The sequence below is a fragment of the Mesoplodon densirostris genome, chromosome 5 (genome assembly GCF_025265405.1).
Source record: "Mesoplodon densirostris isolate mMesDen1 chromosome 5, mMesDen1 primary haplotype, whole genome shotgun sequence".
In the NCBI taxonomy this organism is placed as follows: domain Eukaryota; kingdom Metazoa; phylum Chordata; class Mammalia; order Artiodactyla; family Ziphiidae; genus Mesoplodon; species Mesoplodon densirostris.
In genome coordinates this window covers 105,877,218-105,901,797 of record NC_082665.1, presented here as the reverse complement: position 1 = coordinate 105,901,797, position 24,580 = coordinate 105,877,218, and the positions used below count along the sequence as shown (strand labels likewise).

At 43.6% G+C, this 24,580-nt stretch overlaps 1 protein-coding gene across 1 annotated transcript in view; it reads left to right on the top strand.

The window, feature by feature from the left end:
- KLHL6 (kelch like family member 6) overlaps window positions 1–24,580 on the top strand; it is a 56,690-nt gene that overhangs the window by 21,295 nt on the left and 10,815 nt on the right. Inside the window, exons 2-3 of the mRNA XM_060100072.1 lie at window positions 1,019–1,184; window positions 19,609–20,058. Coding sequence (XP_059956055.1) covers window positions 1,019–1,184; window positions 19,609–20,058 — 616 coding nt within the window. The remainder of the gene's footprint in view (window positions 1–1,018; window positions 1,185–19,608; window positions 20,059–24,580) is intronic.

Here is a 24,580-nt window from a genome sequence, read left to right as displayed (position 1 = left end):
CATCAGCTTGTCGGGGCTTCCCTGGTGGCGCAGTGGTTCAGAATCTGCCTGCCAATGCAGGGGACACGGGTTCAAGCACTGGTCCGGGAAGATCTCACATGCCACAGAGCAACGAAGCCTGTGCGCCACAACTACTGAGCCTGCACTCTAGAGCCCACGAGCCACGACTACTGAGCCCACGAGCCACAGCTACTGAAGTCCGCACGCCTAGAGCCCATGCTCCGCAACAAGAGAAGCCACCGCAATGAGAAGCCTGTGCACCGCAATGAAGAGGAGCCCCAGCTCGCCGCAACTAGAGAAAGCCTGCGCACAGCAACAAAGACCCAACACAGCCAAAAATAATAAATTAAACAACAAAAAAAATCAGCTTGTCAAGTGATTTCTTCCTCTCTTTCTCTCTCTCTTTTCTCAATGTCTTTCTTCCTGACTTTCTGATGTTTGTTCCTGTAAAACCACAGCAGTTACCTTTGTTTTGTAGATGAGGAAGTAGGGGAAAGAAACTGAGGAGTGATTTCCAGAGATAAATAGGGGGTGAGGCAAAGGGAGTAGGAACAGGATTTAGGGGTACAATCCCTTCTGTGTTGGGGTGGAAGTTCCAGCTCTAGAAAGTACACTCTGTCACCAGCACTCCACCCTGGTGGGTACTGCCTCAGTTAGCACAGTTTCTGGGAAAAGGCTTTGGCATTGTCACAAGCCTTCGGAAGAATTCCACACTTTAGGCCAATATAAAGGAGCTCTAGATCCTACCAGGTGTGCCAGTAGGGCTCCTGGTGTCCCTTCATATCTGGGACTGCCTTGGGGACCACACTTGGGCCCAGCAGAGCAGGACACATTAGTTCAGTAAGCACTCATGGAACATCTGGTGGGTCCTGGGTGCTGAGGGATGGAGAGCAATCGCCCCAGGTCCCGACCTTGGGAACCTCACTGTCCCATGGGGGCAGACAGGTCTGAAGGGGTTCTGTTTAGATTTGGAACCAAGGGTCACGGTTGGACTCACATTCACATATCTCTCTCCCAGGGCCATGTTCTGCAATGATTTAAAGGAAAAGTATGAGGAGAGGATCATCATCAAAGGGGTCGACGCGGAGACCATGCACACCCTTCTGAACTACACATACACCAGCAAGGCGCTGATCACCAAGCAGAACGTCCAGCGGGTCCTGGAAGCTGCTAACCTTTTCCAGGTGTGTGAACAAACAAGCCCAGTGCTCTCCTCTGGAGAGAAAAAAGCAGCAATTCTCTGGAGACCTGCCTGGCCTGGCTCCCAGGCCTGTACCTGGGACACACATACACACTTAGCTGGGCTTGTGCTTACTTGAAATTTCCCGGGGAGTGGAGAGCTGAGTCATTGACCCCTTAATGCGATGAAGCCAGGGGAGCTTGGTGCCTAGAACCTACACTTGGTTCCTGACTCCAGGAACAATGACTACAATGTATAGAAGCCTAATTGGAGTGGGGACTGCAGTCACCAATTCATATATGTACCTTCCACTCCTTAGCACAACCCAGGGAGATAGTCACTTTCCCCTACTTTGCGGGTGGGGAAAGCAAGGCACAAAGAGAATAAGACACAAGGCTGTGACTTGAACCCTGGGCTTTCTGAGCCCAGGGGCCACATGTATGCCACTATACCATGCAGCCTCTCAGGGAGCAGTGTCTAGACTCCAGGGGAAGCAGGAACTTCGCTGCTCAGCAATTTGTGGTGAGTGTGAAAGAAGAGCACTTCTCATGAGGGGTGTCATGGAAGATGAATAGAGAACCCTCAGAATTACGTTTTATTGTTTGCATTTAACTGTGTTTGTTTCAGTCTGATTATAATAATTATAGTTAGCTTCATAAAATAATTCGACCCACAGATTATGTCAATTGCATCCACAATTATCACAGGAGTTCCAGCTTGAGTTACCATCTTTGCCTAGGTCTAAGATTACACCTTGAGCTCGGTTCCATTGGGTTAGGACAGAGATTATCCCACTGAGGATGTTGAGATTTCTGATAAACAGAGTCCAGGGACAGGCCAGGTCATTAGGGACTGAAGACAAGCATCAGATCTTGTCCACGGTTTGGGAGTTTGGGAGTTGGCATCCTCTTGGATCATCAGTACGTCAGCAGTTGAAAAGAACAGAAAACAGAGTCTGGGAAGGTGGGGAAAGAGGGGTCTAGGGTCAAGATCATGGGCAATTGGATTATCTTTGTGAGGCTGGAGTCTAGGCAGGATTTAGGAAACCCAGCAAGGAAGGGAAAGTGTAAAGAGGGAGAAAAATCAACCATGGAACAGCACTGATGATTCTGAGTAATGGGTTTCTGCAGGGTTAGCCAATTCTGTCTCAGTTTCCTCAGGGCATTTTAAAGATACAGAACAAGTTACTTCCCAAAGGACTGGTCACGCCTTACCTGGCAATGTGGCCAAGTCAGTTACCACCTGTTCACCCAGCCCCTTGTCCTTTCTCTCTCCTTATCTGCTTAAACTCTCAGCCTTATTCACTGGCAGGGAAACATCCTTTGTTAGGTAGAGGGAGGGGTTCAGCCACCTCATGCTCCACATCCCCAACTCATCCCCTCTACCCACTATTCCACCAGTCTAACTTCAGGGAAATCCTTCTTGTGTTATGGAAGGGACTCTGTCTAGTTCAGCTTTTATGCTTTTTGGGAAATTTCTCTTACAAGGCAAGTATCCCTTCTTCACTGCTTCCCCCCAAAGGACCAATAAGCTTGAGCAGAATCACCCCATTCACCATAATTCAATCAAACCACAGTTGTCATTGTTACCTTCACGCTAATATCCTTTCCTGGGGTCCAGAAAGTGTTGTTGACTTGTCTAAAGATGGACCGGTAACACTGACAATAATAATAGTAATAGTATTTATTGCTTCAAGTATAGTGTCTGACACCAGAGTAGATGCTTAATGAATACAAACTGTATTGAGCACTTACTGTGTGCCTTGAGTGACAGTGTTGGATCTAGTAACTAGGTCTCCTGTTTTTCCCACTAACTGAAAGTAGGTCTTATACGATAGGCTGAGGAGATAATGTTGTTTTTAAAATGCAGTTTTTAATATGTATAAATTGTAATAACATTACAAACTCATTTCAGAAAATTAGAAATCCATACAAGGAAAAAGAACATCAAAATTACCTACGACCTCTTTCTATTCAGAGGCAATATGGCAGCTTCCTTAGTATATACACTTCCGGGTCCTTTTCTGTGCATTGATTATACAGAGGCAGCTAGCAGGGTGGTAATAGCACAGCTTGGAGCCAGACTGCTGGATTTAAATGCCAGCTCCAACACTTATTGGCTGTGTGACTTTGGGTGTATTTCATAATTTTGCTGTGCTCCAGTTTCCTTGTCAGTAAAACGACCAAACCAGGGAATACCAAGGAGAGAGAAGATAGGAGACAGACATGGAAAGGAATCTCCTTCAGAGCCTGCAGAGAGAGCCAACTCTACTGACACCTTGATTTCAGACCTCTGACTACCAAAACTGTGAGAGAATAAATTTCTGGTTTGTTAAATTGCCAAGTTTGTGGTAATTTGTTGTGATGGCTGTACGAAACTAATACAAGCTTAAAAAGTAAACTATAGCTAAAAGTCTTAAAATGAAGAAGTAATCTCCTATTCCCACCCCCTCCTTCAGCTCACTCTTCTGGAACAATTACTTTCACATGTTTTAAAATGTTTCTTCTTTTATCTACTTCCAGATTTCTAAATGATTTGTGTACACTGTTATCTCTCGATGCATCAATTTTAGATAACTTCTTTTCCCTCTCTCCTCCTGCTCTAATTTTAACTGGTCACTCTCTAGGCCTGTTGCACAGTTGTTATCCTGGGAGTTTCCTTTGCTGTCATCCTGGGAGTTCCTTTTACCTCCTTTCTAAGTTGGATTTTCTCTTCCCGGATCCCGGATCTTCTTTCTTGTATACTCCCACATTTTAATGGATCACAATCTTTAATATCTTACAATGAAAGAGTATTTAAGGGATAAATTTTTTGAGACTTAAATGTCTAAGAATATTTTTGTTTTCCCTTCATATTTTATTGATATTTTGCCTGCGTATAAAATTCAAGGTTGAAAATAATTTTCTTTGACATTTTGAAGGCAGTGCTCTATATTGTTATCTATTATGTACATATTTTGTAAGAATAGGTTACCACTGGACACATGTTTTTTCATCTATTTCATCCATATTGTATTATCATCATTTTTTTATGTCAATAGATTCATTTCTGCAACAGCACTTACAATTGCTGTGGGTCTTTTTTCATTCATTATATTCATTTCTTCTATTGGGAGATTCGTGTCTTTCAATTCTGGGAACTTGTATTTTCTCTTTGATACTTTTCTTCCAACTCTTTTATCTATTCTCTGCTCTGGAGCTATTATTAGTTAAGCGTCACACCTTCTGAATTTAATATAATTTTTTTCTTACCTTTTCTTTCCTAATGACCTTTTTGTTCTACTTTCTAGGAGATTTTCTCAACTGTATATTTCAACTCTTCTGTGAGTTTTTAATTTCTGCCACCATATCCTTGCTATTTATTTTAATAGATTCCTATTCTTATTTCTTGGAGACAATTATAATATGTTTGAAGTTTTCTTCTGCTTTCTCTTTCTTTTGAGTTCCTTTACTCTGTGTGTTTGCTTAGGTCTCCAACTTTCATCTTAGAGGGCGTATCAGTTCCCTAGGACTGCTACCATAACAAATTACCACAAACTGGGTGGCTTAAAGCAACAGAAATTTATTCTGTCACAGTCCTGGAGGGCAGAAGTCCAAAATCAAAATGTCAGCAGGGCCATACTCCCTGTGGAGACTCTAACGGAGAACCTGTTCTTTGCCTTCTTCCAGTTTCCTGTGGCTTTTTGGCATCTCTTCACTCCACTCCAATCTCTGCAGTCATGTCACATTGTCTCCTCCTCTTCTGTGTGTCCTTGTGTCTGTGTTTTATAAAGATATATGTGATTGCATGTAGGGCCCACCAGGTAAGCTTCTCCTCTCATGCTACTTAACCTAGTCATGCCTCATGCCATATAAAGTAACATTTACTCTTTTGCCATATAAGGTAACGGTCACAGATTCTTGGGATTAAGACGTTGACATATATTTTGGGGAGCCACCATTCAACTACTACAGAGGGTTTCCTCAAATACCCTTGCTATCCAGTCATATTTTATATTGAGGCCTTAATATACTAGGTTCAACTCAGTGCACATGGAATAGAATGGGAAGCGAGCAGACTAGAGAGTTTTACTAGGGTTATCAGGTGGCTTGCCAGTTTTTTATTTGGGCTCCTTAAATGTCAGTAGTTGCTGAACTTTTCCTAGGGCTGTTCAGTTTCTCCAGATAAAGAGCATTCAGTCTTTTGCTGGGGGTTATAAGACAACTGCATGTATTCTGGACCGGTTACGTAGGTGTGGGGGTGTGTGCAAATCTTTGCTTAACCCCTTTATTGTAAGTAAGATGTCCTCATGTGTCTTCTTCAGCTTCTGGTGTCCCTGAGTCCAGAATATTTCTGGTCTGGTTTCTCCACAGGATAAATCGTCTTTTCCAGTGGGAGTGGGAGTTGTTAGACTGCAAGAAGTAAGGAGGAGAACCAGGAGGCTTAACTTCTTAAACCAACTCCCTGCTATCAGCTCCCACCTACCCTGGTCTTCCTGGTTTGGGGGGACTTTAATATTCCTACTTTTTTGGATCCTGAGGGACAAACTTAGTGTGACCACTGTCCTCTCAGCAAAGTCACTTACCAGTCTTTATATTGTGTGGTTTGGGGTTACTGATGTCTCTTGGTTTCATTGTGGATGGAGTTTGTGTTTCTGTTTCTTGTTCTCCTTTCAGTTTTGGGTGATTTTTCAAGAGACCTATAAAAACTGTTTAGATAGCAAAGACTCTAATCTTTTGTAACACTGTTGCAAATATTTTCCATTGGTAATATGCTCATAATTTTTAGTTATAGTTTTTTAATGTCCAAAGCTTAAAACTAGTATTTAGTCAGGTTTATTGACCATTTCCTTGACGGTTTTTGCCTTTGGTGTGCCTTTTTAGAAAGACCTTCCCCATTGCTCGATTATGTACCTACTCACTTATAAGTTCATTTAATCTTTTTACATCTACAGATTTGATACCTAAATCTTTAATATACCTGGAGATTATTTTGGCATAAAGTTTTGTCTTCTCCGTCTTCTTCTTTTCATTTTCTCCAAGTGGTGAGCTTCAGTGGAGAGTTTAATGAGCTTTAATAAGAGTGATTGAAGAGGAAGATGGAGACAGGATAGAACTACAACAAGCTTTGTTTATTGTTGATTCTCCTATTCTGGTAATCCCTCACCTCAAAATTTTCCAAATCTTATTTACTTTCTTGGCAAAAAATAGTAAGTTTCTCTCTGAAGCTATTTTATTCATTTTCCTGTGAGTGTTAATTCTTATGAAAATAAGAGAAGAGTACTGTGAGCTTTTGGACATCTGTTTAACTCGCTTTCTGACTGATATTGTTTCTGGACTACTTGCTTTGAAGTCTCAGACATAGAAAACTGGGAATATTTTCATGCCTGAAGGCACCAAAAGGGACAGATGTTTATAGGTTGTTGAAATCACTCTGTGGTTTTAAAATATTGTTTACTCTTTTGGATGGATAAGACATATGCCCGTTCTAAATTCAGAAATATAAGGAGATACAGTGAAACATTTGCCATCTTCACTCTTAGCTTCCTTTTTCCTGTCTTGCTGTCCTTCCTGTTCTATGCACGTACAGTGTATATGTGCATCTCACTCACTCATTGCCTCCATTTTTGTGTGTGTGTGTGCGGTACGCGGGCCTCTCACTGCTGTGGCCTCTCCCGTTGCAGAGCACAGGCTCCGGACGCGCAGGCTCAGCAGCCATGGCTCACGGGCCCAGCCACTCCGTGGCATGTGGGATCTTCCCGGACCGGGGCACGAACCCGTGTCCCCTGCATCGGCAGGCGGACTCTCAACCACTGCGCCACCAGGGAAGCCTTCCATTTTTTAAACACAAATGTTGGCACAGTAAACACTCTATTTCGATGTCTTGCTTTATTTGGCTTCACGGTAATTTTTGGAGGTTGTTACAGGTCAGCATGTGTAGAGCTGTCTTGTTCTTTTCTTTTTTCTTTTTTTTTTCTTTTTTGCGGTACGCGGGCCTCTCACTGTTGTGGCCTCTCCTGTTGCGGAGCACAAGCTCTGGACACGCAGGCTCAGCGGCCATGGCTCACAGGCCCAGCCGCTCCGCGGCATGTGGGATCCTCCTGGACCGGGGCATGAACCTGCGTCCCCTGCATTGGAAGGTGGACTCCCAACCACTACACCACCAGGGAAGCCCTGCCTTGTTCTTTGTAATGCTGGATAACATCGTTGGGGTCTCTCTAGATGTCAAACATATACAGTTATTTGTAATGGTCTCTTATAAGGCAGGGTGGTGGAACAGAAAGAACATGGGCTTTGGAGTCAGGCAGAACCTGGGTTTATATCCCAGTTCAGTCACTTATTTGCTGTGTGGCTGTGGACAAGTTACTTAAATTTTCTGAAACTCAGCTTTCTCGTTTGTAAAATTAGGATAACAATAATACCTGCCTTTCAGGGAAAGTATGCCAGAGCTGGCATTTTATTTTGTCATTTTAGAACCTCCACAGAAGCCAGTACCACCTTTGTGGGACTGAAATCAGCGGGAATCAGATTATCTTGGTTTCCCCGCGACATCCAGTAGTAAATGTTTCTTAATTTTCGCACCTTTGATGTGACTCAGATGCTCTCTCATTTTCTGCTTCTCTTCTCAGGCCTCCTCTCAATCTCTTCCTGTTAAACACTGATTGCTTCTCTCTCAGGATTTCCCAGTCCAGAAAGGCAGAAGGGAGAATTCAACTGACCAAGCCAATCTCCACTATGGTTCTTTGAAAAGAATTTTCACGTGAGGCCACTTCACGAGTGGCTAGCCTGTTGACACTGATTGCCCTTGGGTCAAGGGCCCATTGGTCCAGTGAGGTATGGCATAGGGCCAGACAATTTCTTTGGAGGAAACTTTGGGTGTGTCAGGTACTGCATGATCTGCCCACTTGAGGAGATTTGCAGTAACCTGGCTACAATTTAGTAGCCAATTTTGGTGAGGAACATATTTTCTCTAAGTAGTTTTTGGGAAGGTAAAATAAGAGAAACACCTAAGAGAAAAGGCCCAAGTAACCTGTTCACATGTGAGGCAGGGATTTTAAGATGATTGTCATCCAGTGGAGGTTCCAGAGAAGCAAAGTTTCCTCCCTTGCCTTAACCGGACTTTTAGGCTTCTGAGTTCTAGATAAGCCAGGTAGTCAGAAACTACAGATCAGGGACAATGACTATAAAAACTTGGGCAATTTTTTAATCTTGGAGGACTTTGCCATGTTTGTTTGGGGAAGTTTGCCTTATCTGTTAGTTTCATTTTTATTATTAAAACCTCATGAAAGAATAAGGGCTTGTGAGCTTATCTTCAGGGCAGCAAGAAGATGTGAGGTCAGGGAGACCATACTCATCCTGCATTTAGTCTTAGATGGAAGGATCCCCGAGATACAGAGCAGCTGGTTAGAAGGGGCTTGGATGAAAAAGGAGGTCAGGCTGAGTCCCTACGGCTGAAGTGAGGGAAGAAAGAGGGATGTCGGAGTGGCAGCCTGATCACCTGGGCCGAGCCTGAGAAGACCCATGTGGTGTCTTCACAGCACCCCATGGGGAGGTGATGTAACTTTCATCAACTGGTGGCAGTCTGAGGGGACTTTGGTGAAAGTCCTGGCATTGCTTATTTTCCTATTATATCTTTTGCTAATGACAGGATGGATGCTGGTGAGACCTATATGATGAGGTAGCCATGTGGTCAGTGGCTGACTTGATAGCCTGGGTTGGCATCTTGGCTTCCCAGTACTTGGAACATCGTACATAAATGTACTATGTTGAGCCAGTGAATATGTGGTGCTCTTGTTCATCACTAGCTGAATTTGAGGACCTGCTCAAGATGCCATCAAAATTTGCCTGACGTCCTATAACAGGACACAAAGAAGCCCAATTCTGGCTCTTGGAAATGCCATGAGCTAGGAGAGGAGGAAGTATTCTACAGGCTAATACTGATACTTGTTCATTTTTAAGCACCTACTAAGAACCAGGCACCTAGGTAAAAGTAGGTCCCATTACTGTAAGGTACAGATGAATTTCTGTTCTTATTGACAGGGACCCACAGATTATGTCTACTCAACATCAGAATAGCCAGTTGATCTAGGCAAGAAAACCAACCCAACGCTTTCTTTACCACCATCCAGATAAAATCAACCTGTTGACTGTCTGATGCACCCTCTCCCACACGTTCCCCTTGTCAATCAGTGATACTCTGTGGCTACTGTGAGTGTTAAGAAATCAGGGTTAATTTCCTGGGTCTACAGGACAGTAACGGTTGTCGTTTTCAGAGTATTTCAGAACAAGTATTTTGCCTGTATTATCTCATTTAAAATGAGGTAGGTATTTTTACCCCCAATTTATAGATGAGGGAAATAAGATTCAACAATGCTAAGGAAATGCTCAGGGTTTCACGGCTAATGAAAAGGAGGAGCCTGAGTTAACTCCTGTGCATAGCCTGTGTGTTCTTCACCACACACAGTGTATCCACCCCTCAGAGCGAGGCCTGAAACAAGCCATGATCCTGAAGGCAGCTGGTGCCTTTAGTATGGTGCTCTGTGACCAGCACAGCTGCAAACTCTTTTACCCAACTCCCTCTGGGGAACCTTGGACACTTGGGGTTACCAGGTGTCTCCCCAGTGAGCCTGCCGCTGCCCACAGAGCATCTCTCTTAACTTTGCATTTCTGTGTTTGATCTCAATGTTTGCTCTTTTAAATTTTTAGGCATAACTTACATTCAGTAAAATGTGCATATCTGAAGTGTACAGCTTGATGATTTTTCTTATATAGGTATAGAACCTTGTAACTACCACCCAGATCAAGCTCTAGAGCATTCCTGGCATCTCAAAATGCTCCCTCATGCCCTCCCCGGGAAGTACCTCCCCAGGGGTAACTACTACTCTAGCCATGCCACCATGGATTAGTTTTGCCTGTTTTTAAATTTTGTATTGTTCTTGAATTCCAATTAGTATAGGGGTCTAAATCTTAGGCTACAAACTCAGGTGTGCAAAAAAAAAAAGTGTGATTTAACCTATTATTTTTATTTTTATTTTTTTGTGTTTTTTAATTTATTATTGAAATACAGTTAATTTATAGTGTGTTAGTTTCAACTGTACAGCAAAGTGATTCAGTTATACATATATATGTGTATATATATGTATACTCTTTTTCAGATTCTTTTCCATTATAGGTTATTACAAGATATTGAGTACAGTTCCCTGTGCTATACAGTAGGTCCTTGTTGTTTACCTATTTTATATATAGAAGTGTGTATATGTTAATCCCAAACTCCTAATTTATCTCTCCCCACACCCCCCATCCCCTTTGGTAACCATAAGTTTGTTTTCTATGTCTATGAGTCTATTTCTGTTTTGTAAATAAGGTCATTTGTATCATTTTTTTAGATTCCACATATAAGTGATATCATATGATATTTGTCTTTCTAAACCTATCATTTTTCTAACATCGAACTTTATCTCTATTCTGAGCTTCCCATTCTACCAGTGGCAGAAGCTGTAGTCAACTTAATGACAACCCACTTCAGGAAAGCCTTATTAATTCAGGATTTGGGTTGCTTATATAGTTGCAGGGTGCATTTACACAGTGCCAGAACATTGTAGAAAGGGGCATCTGACTCAGGCTTACTGTGGTCATTTGCATCATTGGTCCATGCTGGCACCTCCTGGAGTGTCTACATTCCCATCGGTCTCTCTCTTGATCATTAACCCCTTCCCCACTGGCATCAACTGAAAGTCCCCAGTCCCACCTGGTTCTGGCCATCAGTCCTTGCTGGTCATTTTGCATTTTCTTTGTCCTGTTTTCAAGGCCTCTTCAGGTCTGCCAATCCTCTCAGTATTTCCATGTCCCTCTCAGGGGCAACACAAGAAGCAGCCATTTACTCTCCTGTGCCAATCTGGAGCTGTAGAGAACTCAGAGCAACTGCCCTAGGCCCGCTTTGTCTAGAAACAACACACTCCAGTTTCTCTTCTGCTGCTGCTCTACTAGCCTGCTGCTTTTCTGATTTCATCTCGGCAGTCAGGGTACATGTTCTTTTGTTCTCATATCCACAGCCTCTAAGGGCTTCCAGCATCCCCCTTCCTCTGGAGTTCTGGCCTGCACTGAGACAGAGGGACCATCCCAGGGAGCCACACCTGCTTCTCACTCCATTACTAGACTCCCCCTTTCTCCTCTCTCTTTCAGGCCTGAGAATTGTTATTTCCTCCAGTGTGGGAAAAGCTGACTCTTATATTATCATCCATTCTCCTATTTCTACTGTTTTGGCATAAACTTTTGCACGCACTCTTTAGGATTCTGGATTTTGAAGGTCAAAGGGCCCAGTTATCACCACGAATTGGTGTTTCAAAACTATTTTTCTAGTGTAAGTTCTAAAAGTGTATTTAGAAACATAAAAGCCAAAATTTTCTTCTTTCATCCACCCTTTCACCCTTCCCTGAGTAAGTAAGCCTGGAATGCCCTAGTTACTGTTTATAGATTGTGGAATAAGGAAGTGGGATGTGGGGTTTTAGCTGTAATACAATCCACATTGCTACCAGATTCTGACTTTTTCTGTTACCTAACTACCACAAATTACTGAGTATCTGCTATGTTCAAGGCACTTTGTGAGACGCTATCAGGGGGAAATAAAGATAAAAATTGTAAATATAGATCACATTTAAGTAGCAATTTATCATGTTCTTTCCCCTACATGATCCCATTTGATATTGACAGTATTTCTGAGAGTGAGCAAGCCAGGTAATACCCTCCTAATGAGCCTGTAAGCTGGGTTTATTATTCCCAGCACTTTCCAGATGAGGAGACTGTGGCTCAGATAGAGTCCAGCTCATCAAATGGTGGAACTTTGATCTGGGGTCTAAACCCAGAACTTCTGGCTCCTGTACCTGCCTCCATTTACTACCCTTGAAGCCTCAAAAACGAGGATTCCCAATGAGCTTCCAGACCCCAAGGCAGAATGTAGAAATTGAGAAATTTCTGGCTCTGAAAGAGGTGGACTTCATAGAATGGGTAGGATTTCAACAAGTGGCGATTGGGTTTGGGGAAACGTATTCCAGGCAGAAGGAACTTGTAAGCAAAGACTTAAGGTTTCACCTTCTCTACCTGCTACCCCGCCTATTGCAGCTGTCTGCATTCATAGACCTGCTTCTCAGGACTTGGCTCCTGCTTAGGTACATTCTTCTGTGCCCTACACACGTGTCCACACACACACACACACACACACACATATGCACACATACTCAACTCCCCAACATCCTGAGCCTCAAGCACGTCCCAGACACAATCGTTCTATTTAATCCTTACAATGATGTTCCTCCCTGGCCTTCACCCTCTCCCTGGTCTGAGTCACTAAGCCGCAGCTGTGACTTGCCCCTGGAATCTTAGTGTGACCCACATGTATCCCCTTGAATCTTAGTGTAGCCCACATATATCCCCTGTTGCACCCTGCTAGCCTGTTGGGGCCCCCACTATGTCCTCTGGGAACTCAGGGGCTGTCTGTTGCCTGAGTCTCTACCAAACTTGCCACACCCTTGGACACTGCCCCTCCCCTTCCCCTCTGATTCCACTTCTGAGGTAGGTGCACCTCTAAGTGCCCCAGTCCCCCTGCACCTGCCCCCCTTAGTGAGTGGGCCTTTCGCAGGTCTTAACTCCTTCCTTTCCTGCCCACCCTGTGTAGCTTCCAGGAACTAGCAGACCTTTCAGTCAAGTCTAGAGGAGGGACTGAAAGTCTAGAGGGAGCAGAGGCAGTCCGAGGGGTGGGAGAGTGTATTCCCACAGAGTCAGAGGCGGGTGTCTGGCTTGAGAGGGAGGGAGAGGCAAAGGTGGAAGATTAGGATCAGTGGTAATTTACAATTTGTATGAAGACCCCCTCTTTAATACCAATACAGACCTCACAAGAGAATGGCTTTACGTTTAGTATCTATTGTCTGGGAAGACAAAAATAGTGACAAAAGTTCACAGTGGATTCAGAAACACTCTCAAATAAATTTGAATTTTATTCATCTCATCAACAGCTAACACACTCTTCACATATATTGATTTGTTGGGACTTGAAGGTAAGAATATCAATGTCTTTATAGACCCTTTGCAAGAACTCCAAGGCCACATAGGGACTATGGTCAATGGAATTCCTGATTTGGACCAAAATAGTACTTCAGTTATTCTGGAGTGGAAGGAACCTCTAGTGAGATGTGGAATTACAGTGGTGAAGTTCTTTAGGACGCCTGGTTTTGGAGAGCATAAAGGGAAGCAGAAGAGGGGCAGTAGAGATGGGGAGGGAGGGGTGCACTCTCTTTGAGGCAGACATTTCTCATGGGAACTGCAGCCATGTTTCAAGTGGTTTCTTTGATTGTATTTTTAGCCTCCCTGTTAGAGTCAGGTGCCTGGGTGTAAATTTTTACTCACATGTTCTCCCAAATAGGAAGCTGACTATCTGTTGCCATTATCTATCATCACTCAGCTATAATAAACAAGTTCATGTGTCATTGGAACAGGCTGAGACAGAAAAATTACCCTAAAGTCCTAAATAATCTTAAATATGAAGAAGCAAAACCAGAATTTTTTTTTTTTTTTTTTTTGCGGTACACGGGCCTCTCACTGTTGTGGCCTCTCCCGTTGCGGAGCACAGGCTCCGGACGCGCAGGCTCAGCGGCCATGGCTCACGGGCCCAGCTGCTCCGCGGCATGTGGGATCTTCGCGGACTGGGGCACGAACCCGTGTCCCCTGCATCGGCAGGCGGACTCTCAACCGCTGCGCCACCAGGGAAACCCAAAACCAGATATTTTTAAAGAGAACAAGTTCTTGTCCCCATGACTGCCCTGCACATCAGCAGTTTCCCAGCCATTGGTTGGGATCCCATGATGCTGCCCTACATAACTCTCACACTCAAAAGTGTTTATTGAAGCATATTTTGGAGGGAATGTAGGCAACTTGGAGAACCCCCACTCACCCTTCTCCTCATAAGGCCTCTTCAGACTCTCCTGGAATTCTGTTAGCTCAACAATGCAACAGTCACAAAGGCAAGGTGATGCTCAGTGAGAAAAATTAGCCAGGTGATCTCCAGTATCACTTCTACCACTTACCAGCTGTGTGACCTTGGGCAACACGCTCAACTCTTTGAATTCTCTATTTCCTCCTCTGTACAAATGGCAATATTAATACCTACTTAAAATACATTCATTAAAAAATAAAATTTGGGCTTCCCTGGTGGCGCAGTGGTTGAGAGTCCGCCTGCCGATGCAGGGGACACGGGTTCGTGCCCCGGTCCGGGAAGATCCCACATACCGCGGAGCGGCTGGGCCCATGAGCCATGGCCGCTGAGCCTGCGTGTCCAGATCCTGTGCTTCGCAACGGGAGAGGCCACAACAGTGAGAGGCCCGCGTACCGCAAAAACAAAAAACAAAACAAAACAAAAAAATTTATTCAGGTGGCTCAGTGGTTGAGAGTCCGCCTGCCGATGCAGGGGACACGGGTTTGTACCCCAGTCTGGGAAGATCCCACATGCCGCGGAGCGGCTGGGCCCGTGAGCCATGGCCGCTGAGCCTGCGCGTCCGGAGCCTGTGCTCCACAACAGGAGAGGCCCTCGTACCGCAAAAAAAAAAAAAAAAAAAAAAATTTATTCATTATACAAAATAATGGATGGGAAATTGTCTAGTACAGATCTTGGTACCTACTAGGTACCTGAAAAATATTTTCTTTCTCTCTCTCTCCTTCCCTTCTTTCTCTCCTTTTGCCAGAGTTTGTGCTAAGTGCTGCTGGAAATAAAAACACACGGATGACCTAGAACCTGCCCTTGAGATGCTTGACCATAGTACAAGGCAGTACAGTGTTCTGCTAGAGGGGCAAGTGAGTTGCCTAGTAGAGCCCAGAGGAGGGAGGAATTGATTCCATGTTGGGCAGTTGAAGAAACCATGAAGGAGGAAGTGGCTTTTCAGAAAGAACTTCATGAGTAGGTAGGATTTCTCTACTTCTTTTCCCTTCCCTTCCCTTCCATTCCCCTTCTTCCTTCTTAACCAAGTATCAACCCAGAATTTTAAATGTCCAGAGGCAGGGAAGGCTCAAAGCACAGTCTGATTAAGACTCTGGCTCTGTGTCTTTCTGGTCCTTCAGGTTGGCTCTCCCTCTTGTATTGGCTTTTTCCTCTGGTGGATGGATACCAGAGAGCCACCCAGTGTCTCCTGCAAACACAATTCCCAGAAAAATGTCACATGTGCAAACAAATGTTTGCATACAATGTAGGGGTTCATAAACTCTTTGGAGCATCCGTTGGTCCCAGATCTAACAACTCTGAATGAAGGAAACAGCCCTGTATAGATAAAGTGATGGCCATGGTACTCATTCTTCCTTCCTTTTGAGGTAAACTTCAAAGGGGAGTTCTCAGTTGCAGTTAGGATAAGCTATCCTGAGTCCTTTCTTTAAAAGTGGGGCCCCAGAGTCAGACTTGCTTGGGTGAGGGAAGCAGGATCTTAGCAGGTAGTGATGAGGGACAAAGGTAGTCCTGGCTGAGGAAATGGTGTGAGCATAGAAAGGCACTGTGACAGGTGAGCTTAGGGCTGTTTGGAGAAGGTGAGTAGACAGGTGTGACTCCATCAGGGAGAGTCCCAGTGCTGACTTAGAGCCACACTGGGCACAGCTTGAGGGGTAGGAGTGGACTTTCTCAGTCCAGGCAGTGGAATCACTGAACTGTTACATAGTGTTTGTTCTAGCTGTAACTCTACACATTCCATGTGATTATTTGATTCCTGCTTGCCTCCCGCACTGGTCTACCTTCTCCTATGAGCACAGGCACTGTGTCTCTTTCTGCTCCCCTCTGTACCCCCAGCCCTGGTTGAGGGCCTATGATCTAATAATGTTCAATACATATTAGGGAAAAGAACAGGTGGATGAATGGTTTCTGAGTGGGGAGAGACACGTCTGGGTCACTGTTGTTCACACGTGTGAGCTTTGGTGCTTGATTTTATTCTCCTTCCTTGTTCCCTTCTTTGCTCATTGGTGTTCATCACACAGGGGTAGCAACTGGCATCTTATCAGCCAGGCCTTCCTCAGTCTGGACAGATCAGACCATCTGAGTTTTCCAGTGAAGTGTGCAAATGACCCTCATCATCTGCCAAGCCCTTGTCCCGTGCACGCACTATTTGACCGGAGGCAACTTGAAATAATGTAAAAACATGCATTTTTGGACTGAGAAAGACTATTTCAAATTTTAACTCTACCTCTCATTGTAAGTCTCTGAGGAAATTACCTCACTTCTCTGAATCTGTTCCTCATCTGTAAAACAACAATGATAATAAATATCTAGTTTATAGTATTGTTGTATTAAATGAGCTGGTTAGGCTGGCACATAGTATGTGCTCTTTTTTATTTTACATTTTATTTTATTTTCTCATTGTGTACTTGAAAATCACAAGAAAGTATTCATTTTATTTTTTCCTGATTTTAAAAGCAACTTCATGCTCAGTGTAGAAAACTTGGCCTGTACAACAAGGTCTAAAAAACAAATTACTGTAATAACTTTATCTACAAAACTCTATTGAGATAACCACTATTAGCATTCTGATGTATTCCCTTCTAGTGTTTTCTCTACTTGTGAGAAATGTCATTTATTTTAAATAGATAATTCCTCCACATGGCACCCAATTGGAGGGGGTACAAAAAGGTAAACAGTGAAAAGTAATTCTCCCTCTCTACCCTCACTCCACCTACCAGTTCCACTTCCCAGAGGCAACCCTGTTACCAGGTTCTTAGGTGGCCTCCCAGGGACAGTCTACATATTTAGAAAACCTCTTTGATTTTCATATCATCTTTCTCTCAGGCAAATGCTGGCAAGGCGTACCTGCCGTTTTGTTCTGGAGGCTGCCATCTAAGTGAGTTCCCTTTCAGCCCTCATGATGTCTCTGTGGGCAGAGCCGCAGAGGGCTCTGGTTACAGCTTCTGAGGGCTCAGCGAGCTTTGGTCTCGGTTTTATATTTTTACTCTCTGAACTGAAAATCTGCAAACAACAAAACAGGTGTTAGATTTCTCAGTCTCAACTGTTTCCTCAGTTGCTCATGCGAGGAGCAGATCTGCAGGCCGTTGGGGCCAGCTCACAGGGTGGTCGGCAGCAGAATTTAGGCTTTCTCCAACATTGACCATCAGGTCAGCGTTTTCTGAATTGACAATTAAAAAGTGTGGTCTGACAGGGTAAGATAATATTTTGCAATTGGGATTGATCCCCCCATATGAGGGACGTGTGCCCTCTAGAATGCTCTGGAGTGAAGAACAAAGCCTAAGTCAATATGGTCCACCCTAAGACCAGTCCTCTCCCCTCCCTTCAGGCCCCATAACCCTACCAGCCTCAGCTTCTGTCATTAGAGTTTCTCCTCTGCAGGCTGCACCCTCCCACTTGGTCAGGTCTGCCCGTCTGTACTCTCAATAGGCCCCGTCTTCAGACCAGCCCTCCCCAACAGGCCCTGTCCCCTCAGTCTCCCTCTTTCCATCCTTCTTCTAACTGATCAAACCAAGAACATTGAGAACTTGACCCTCTAAAGGGCTCAGTGGACAAGGAGGGAAGGTAGGAAGTTAAACTCTTTCAATGCTAAGCTCCAGAGAGCAGCAAATAGAATGGACAGGTGCATTTGAGACATCTCATCTGTAAAATGAGTATTAAATAATATGATGAATACAAAAGGGCTTTGTAAGCTATAAAGTGCTATATATGCATATGGGACTCATATTCTTATGAAGATGATGATAATTTAAAAATAAGTCATGGGGCCTCCCTGGTGGCGCAAGTGGTTGAGAGTCCGCCTGCCGATGCAGGGGATACGGGTTCGTGCCCCGGTCTGGGAGGATCCCATATGCCGCGGAGCGGCTGGGCCCGTGAGCCATGGCCGCTGAGCCTGCGCGTCCGGAGCCTGCGCGTCCGGAGCCTGTGCTCCGCAACGGGGGAGGCCACAACAGTGAGAGGCCCGCATACCGCAAAAAAAAAAAAAAAAAAAAAAAAAAAAGTCATGGAAGCCAATCAATTTTACAAATTAATTTTTTATTACAAAAACATTACTTATTCATTTTAGAAGATTTTAAAAGTATATAAATAAACAAAATAAGAAAAAAAAATCTCGGAACTTCCCTGGCAGTCCAGTGGTTAAGACTCCATGCTTCCAATGAAGGGGGCACAGGTTCGATCCCTGGTCGGGGAACTGAGATGCCACATGTTGCACTGCTCGGCCAAATAAATAAATAAATAAATAAATACAAGAAAAAAGGGAAAAAAAGAAAAAAAAATCTCATAGTGTTATTACAGAGTGTGGTGCCTTGTATTATTTATACAGTAGATTCCATCTATTCCTATGGGACCTGTTTCTGTGGGAGGATTATTGTTGCCTTGACAACAAATTTTGCCCGTGACTTACTCTGGCCAGTTAAGTGTGAGTGGAAATAGCATATGCCACCTCTGAGCGAAAGTTTTAAGAGCCTTTGTGTGGTTTGCCATCTTTTTTCTCCTTCTGTCACAAAACTGGCAAGTCAAGAGCTTTTCCATCATCCTTGGTCTTGGACTGAAGAGCCCTGTGAGCCCTGTAACGTGAGTGAGAAATAACATTTATTGTTGTGAGCCCGTGAGATTTGAGGGTTGTTTGTTACTGCAGTATAATTTGTCCCAAGACACCTGATACACAGAGATAACAACTGTTAATATTTTGGTTTATATCCTTCAGTCTTTTTTTATGCCTATATTCAATATATATTTTTCTTTATAAAAAGAGGATCATAATGTATGTATGATTTTGTGAAGTGCCTTCTCATTTCACTTGAAAATATTTCAGTATATAGCTCCAAAAGATGAGTTTTCTTTAAGCATAACCACAACATGATTACCACACTTAAAATTAATAATAATTGCTTCATATCACCAAATGTTGGTCACTGTAAACATATCTCTTCTAAAATTTTGTTTAAATCAGGGCTCCAAATAAGCTGCATTCTTTGTTAGTAGATTGATATATCTTTTAAATCTCTTTTCGTGCTTTGGCTCTCCCTCCCTGCCCCACCCCCCTTTTTCTCTTTCCCCTTTTGATGTATTTGTTGAAGAAACTGAACTGGTTGCTCTGTAGAGTTTCACACAGTCTGGGTTTTGCTGACTGTATTTGCATGGTGTCATTTAACATGTTCCTTTTTCCCCTATGTTTCCTGTAAATTGCTGATTAAAACTAGACACTTGATAAAGATTCAGTGAATGGATTTTTCAACTCAATACATTATGAACATTTTCCGTGTCATTTAATATTCTTCTACAACATGCTTTCTTAATGACCATACAGCTGTCAAAAATATGAATGTATTTTCATTTATTTAGCTAGTCCTCTATTGTGGGTCATTTAGGTTGTTTCTAAATTTTTGCTACTACACACAACTCACTGATAAACCTCCCTGTGGACGAGTCATTTTCTGGCCTGATTTGCTGCCCTTCTGTTCTCTTAGTTCCTGCGGATGGTGGATGCCTGTGCGAGCTTCCTCACAGAAGCCTTGAATCCAGAAAACTGTGTTGGAATACTGAGGCTGGCAGACACACATTCCTTGGACAGTCTAAAGAAGCAGGTTCAAAGTTACATCATCCAGAACTTTGTGCAGATTCTGAACTCCGAAGAGTTCCTTGAACTTCCTGTGGATACTCTGTACCACATCTTGAAGAGCGATGACCTTTATGTGACAGAAGAGTCTCAGGTGTTTGAGACTGTGATGAGCTGGGTCAGGCACAAGCAGTCAGAACGACTCTGCTTGCTCCCCTATGTCCTGGAGAACGTGCGCTTGCCACTTCTGGACCCATGGTACTTTGTGGAGATGGTGGAAGCGGATCCTCTCATCAGGCAATGCCCAGAGGTCTTCCCGCTGCTACAGGAAGCCAGGATGTACCACCTTTCTGGCAATGAGGTGAGTTGATGATGAGAGATACCGTATATAACCAGAGAAGTGAAGGAATTAGCAGACCTCCCAGAGATACAGGTGAGACGGGCTCACAAATCATTAGGGCATCAAGAAGTAGATGCTGTAGATGTTTATAGTTTGAGTCAGGCAGTTCCAGAAGCCCTGGATTTCTGATCTGTAAAATGCTGATAATACTTCATGGTAGACACCTACTGAGAGAATTAGGTGAGATCTGGAAATCACCCAGCACCATGCCTGGCACATCCTTCCTCTTTCCGGTTGTGTAAGGGCAGGAGTTTGGTGGGGGAGACACACACATGAAGGGAGTGTGCCCTGTCCAGTCGCCATTCCACAGGGCTGCTGCTTTCGCAGTTTGTCCACTCTGGGGAAACCTTGAGACTCTAATGTCTCCCCTGACATTACCTAGGTTCAGACTCTCACTATTTCCTTCCTGAACCTCTGAGAATTCCTCAAAACTCAGCTTTCTGCCCCCAATCTGTCTGCCCTGCAATTCATTCATCAGCTGGATGATCTAAAAGTCAAGCCTAATCATTTCACTCCTGGGCTTAGCCTCTTCACTGGCTCCCCACCACTTTCAGGATAAAGCCCACACTTCTGCCTAAACTCTCTGAGCCTGGCCTCCAGCTCGCTGCTCTAGTGTCATCTGCAACCTCTCTCTCCTGCTACAGTCTGAGTGCACTGCTTGTAATTCCCCAAAGTGGACGTGCTTTTTCAGCCTTCAGGCTAATGCAGGTGCTGCTCAAATGACTTTTTCCTCTTCTTCATCTAGTTAACTTCTGCTCCAGCTTCAAAACTCAGTTTAAGCATCACCTTCTCCAGAGGCCTCTGTCAGTCTCATAGCACTGGAGCATTGCTCTATCATAGCACCAACCACTGCATGTTAACCATTGAATTCCTCATCTGTAAATATCTCTAGACAGGGAGGTTGTTATGGTGGGAAATATGTCTTATTGGACTTTTCATCCAGACCTTAGGAGAGTCCTTGGTATATAGCAAGGGATTGGTTAATGTTTGTTGAATGAATAAATGGGTACCAAGATGGTGAATAAACATATCATTTGTATCTACCTGGTTCTCCTTAACAATTCCTGAAGAAATGTTATATTCAGAACTTTATAAAGACAAGAATAGGCTTAGTGGAGAGGACCAAAATAATCATTAAGTAATGATAGAGGGGCAGTTTGTTACGTTTGTACACATGAACAGCCACACATGTATACCACTATACAATGGTTCTGAGGTTGGCTACCAAGCCTTCTTCATTAGGCCATTGGTAGAAATATTAGCCAAAATAGTTTAGGAATTGTCTTTCAGAGGCCCCTTGGGAGCCCCTTCTTTTTTGTTTGTCCTTTTCTCGTTCTGTGTTGTCCTCAGATCCATTGTCACTTATTCATTCTGCAAACACATCCTTAAATATTTGGTAGAATTTATCAGTGGTGCTATCAGAACCAGGAGGAATTTTTTGTGTATGTGAGAAGGTTTTAAACTTCAAACTACAAATTGTATTTCTTAAATAGCTATATAGATACAGGAGGCTAATCACATTATCTGTTTCTTCTAGAATGAGCTTCGGTAGTTTGTATATTTCAAAGAACTTTCCATTTCATAGAAGTTGCTGAATTTATTGGCATAAAGTTGTTCACAGTAGTCCCTTATTATACTTTTTAATATCTGTAGAATCTGTAGTGATGTCATAGCTCTCATTCCAGATATTGGTAATTTGTGTCTCCTTTTTTCTCCTGATCAGTCTGGTTAGAGGTTTATCAATTTTATTGATTTTCTCAAAGAACCAGCTTCTGGTTTCACTTGGCTTTCTCTACTGTCTTTATATTTTCTATTCCATTTATTTCTGCCTTAATCTTGACTACTTCCTTCTGCTTACTTCAGGTTGAATTTTCTCTTCCTTTTCTAGGTTTTTAGGGTAGAAATAAAGGTCACTAATTTGAGATTTTTTTTCTAATATTGTCATTAGTGCTATAATTTCATATGCTATACTTTCATTCTTCACAAATAAATCCTGAACACCAACTATATGCCAGACATGGCACCAAGCACCATAAAACAGTCTCTACCTTACTAAACTTATGGTCTTTCAGAGAAGACAGGACACTAAGAAAATGAAGGGTGATAAGCAGACTGATAGAGGAAGACCAGATAACCACAAGGGTCCTATGCTGGATATGTAGGTCACTGGCAGGTGGCTCAGCACTGGGAAAGCCCTCATATTCCTGAAGACAAGATCAATCTCTGCAACTGCTCTCAGTTCAGCATTTAAAGTACAGTCTTGGGGCTTCCCTGGTGGCACAGTGGTTAAGAATCCACCTGCCAATGCAGGGGACATGGGTTCGAGCCCTGGTCCGGGAAGATCCCACATGCCGTGGAGCAGCTAAGCCCATGCGCCACATCTACTGAGCCGGCGAGGCACAGCGACTGAAGCCCGCATGTCTAGAGCTTGTGCTCCGCAACAAGAGAAGCCACCGCCATGAGAAGCCTGTGCACCGCAACAAAGATTAGCCTCTGCTTGCTGCAACTAGAGAAAGCCCCGCGCACAGCAACAAAGACCGAACACAGCCAAAAGTAAATAAAATAAAATAAATTAATTTAAAAAACCCCCAAAGTACAGGGTCTTGATCAACAGTACTTCCAACATTCTTGCTATTTTTGTTTCTGCTTCCCATTTCCTAACTCCCTGAAATGCAGGTGATAAAGGCTTTCCTCTTATATAAAATGTCCCTACTATGTCTTCTGCAAAACTGCTGCTATGAAATATCTGCTCTGCCTTTTGTATTTGTAGTGGGGTGGGGATGGGGGAGTGGGATTATAAGCTTTGGATTTAGGAGGAGAGAGAATTCTGATAACTAGAAGATGTCAAGAACTTGAGCTCCCAGACAGGCAGATCTGGGCTTTAATCTTGACTGCATAATTTACCTACAGTGTGACCTGGGGCAAGCTACTTAGCTGCTATAAGGCTCAGTCCTTGTAACATGGGGAAGACAATATCTACCAACTGATAGAATTGTTTTGAGAATTAAATAAGATAATGAATGAGATGTGCTAATAAAGACTGTTCCTATTCTCACACAGTTCCTTTATGGTACTCTCTCTCCCACAATCAAGCATTTTCTTTCTCTGAGGCTAAAATCTCTCTTTTCATTGTGTCCTAGTTTTTTTCTGCCTTATTGCCCCAAATCCTGCTCAGGGCATTTTCTCATCCTCATTTTATAGTCTAGGTAACCGAACCAACCAAACATTGTGATTTCTGAGTTGTGTCTCATTGCTAGTTGATTCCCTGAGACTCCCAGCCTTCTCGCTGTTTGTGTGATCTTGGCTTTATTCCTATGACACTAGTGTAAGCCTGGAGGATACTCTGTGAACACATTTCTCCTCCTAACCTTCCTTTCCCAAACTTTAACCCTGCTTGTCCTATCATTATCTCTCCACTTTAACCTTGTCCCTCCTCTGAGCTCATGGAGGTGGTAACAGAAGGAAGTTTTAGAACCCTAAAAGCAAATGTCAACTTACATTTGATTTAGGAGTAGTAGCTGGTACCTTCATTGGGAGACGTCTTTTGGGGCAGAGGAAGTTACCCCTTCATTTCATTGCCTCCTAAGTTTCCAGGGACCAACTTGATATGTACCAAAGGCTGCTCTGATATGTGTGCTGTCAGGAGGAGCTACTCCTGAGGGCAGCGGGGCAGAGCTCACCCTGAGGAGATTTATCCAAGCAGTTTGGTGTCTTCTGTTTGGTCCTCTCAGATAGGTTCTTTGGACAATGAGTAGTCAGTAAGGGGAAACTTTTTTGCTCTACTTCTAACAATCTGAAAATAAACTGTGTAGGCCTGATTGTTGCGTGTGATTCTTTGGCAAACACTTACTTCCCTGTGTCCGCAACAAACTTGCCCATCTCTGACTTCAGATTGGCGTTTGTCATGCCTTTGGGGTTAATATTTTGCAAAATGTAGCTGAACTTACAATTTGGTAATGGTGCCACCATCTGGCAGTCCTGTGGTTCCAAGGCAGGTCTCAATACCCAGCCAGTCCCATCAACTAGATGATTGTATTAGTTATCTGTTGCTGTGCAACAAATTATCCCCAAACAGCGGTTTAAAACAACAAACATTTATTATCTCACAGTTTGCAGGAATCTGGGAGTGATTCAGCTGGGTGATTCTGGCGCAGGGTCTCTTCTGAAGTTGCAGTCAAGCTATTGGCTGGGGCTGCAGTTAGTCATCTCAAAGCTCAAAGGGGGCTGGAGGATCCACTTGCAAGTTCCCTCGCAGGATTGTTGACAGGCGTCACTTCCTCGCTGGCTGTTGGCTGGAAGCCTCAGCTTCTTGCTACTTGGGCCTCTCCATAGCAGCTGTCTTCCTTTAGAGCAAATGACCCAAGAAAGACAGAGAGCTATCAAGATGGAAGCTGTAGTGCCTTCATAACCTAATTTCAGAAGTGTTATACCAACACTATTGTATTCTATTGGCATAGAGATCAACCCAGGAACAATGTGGAGG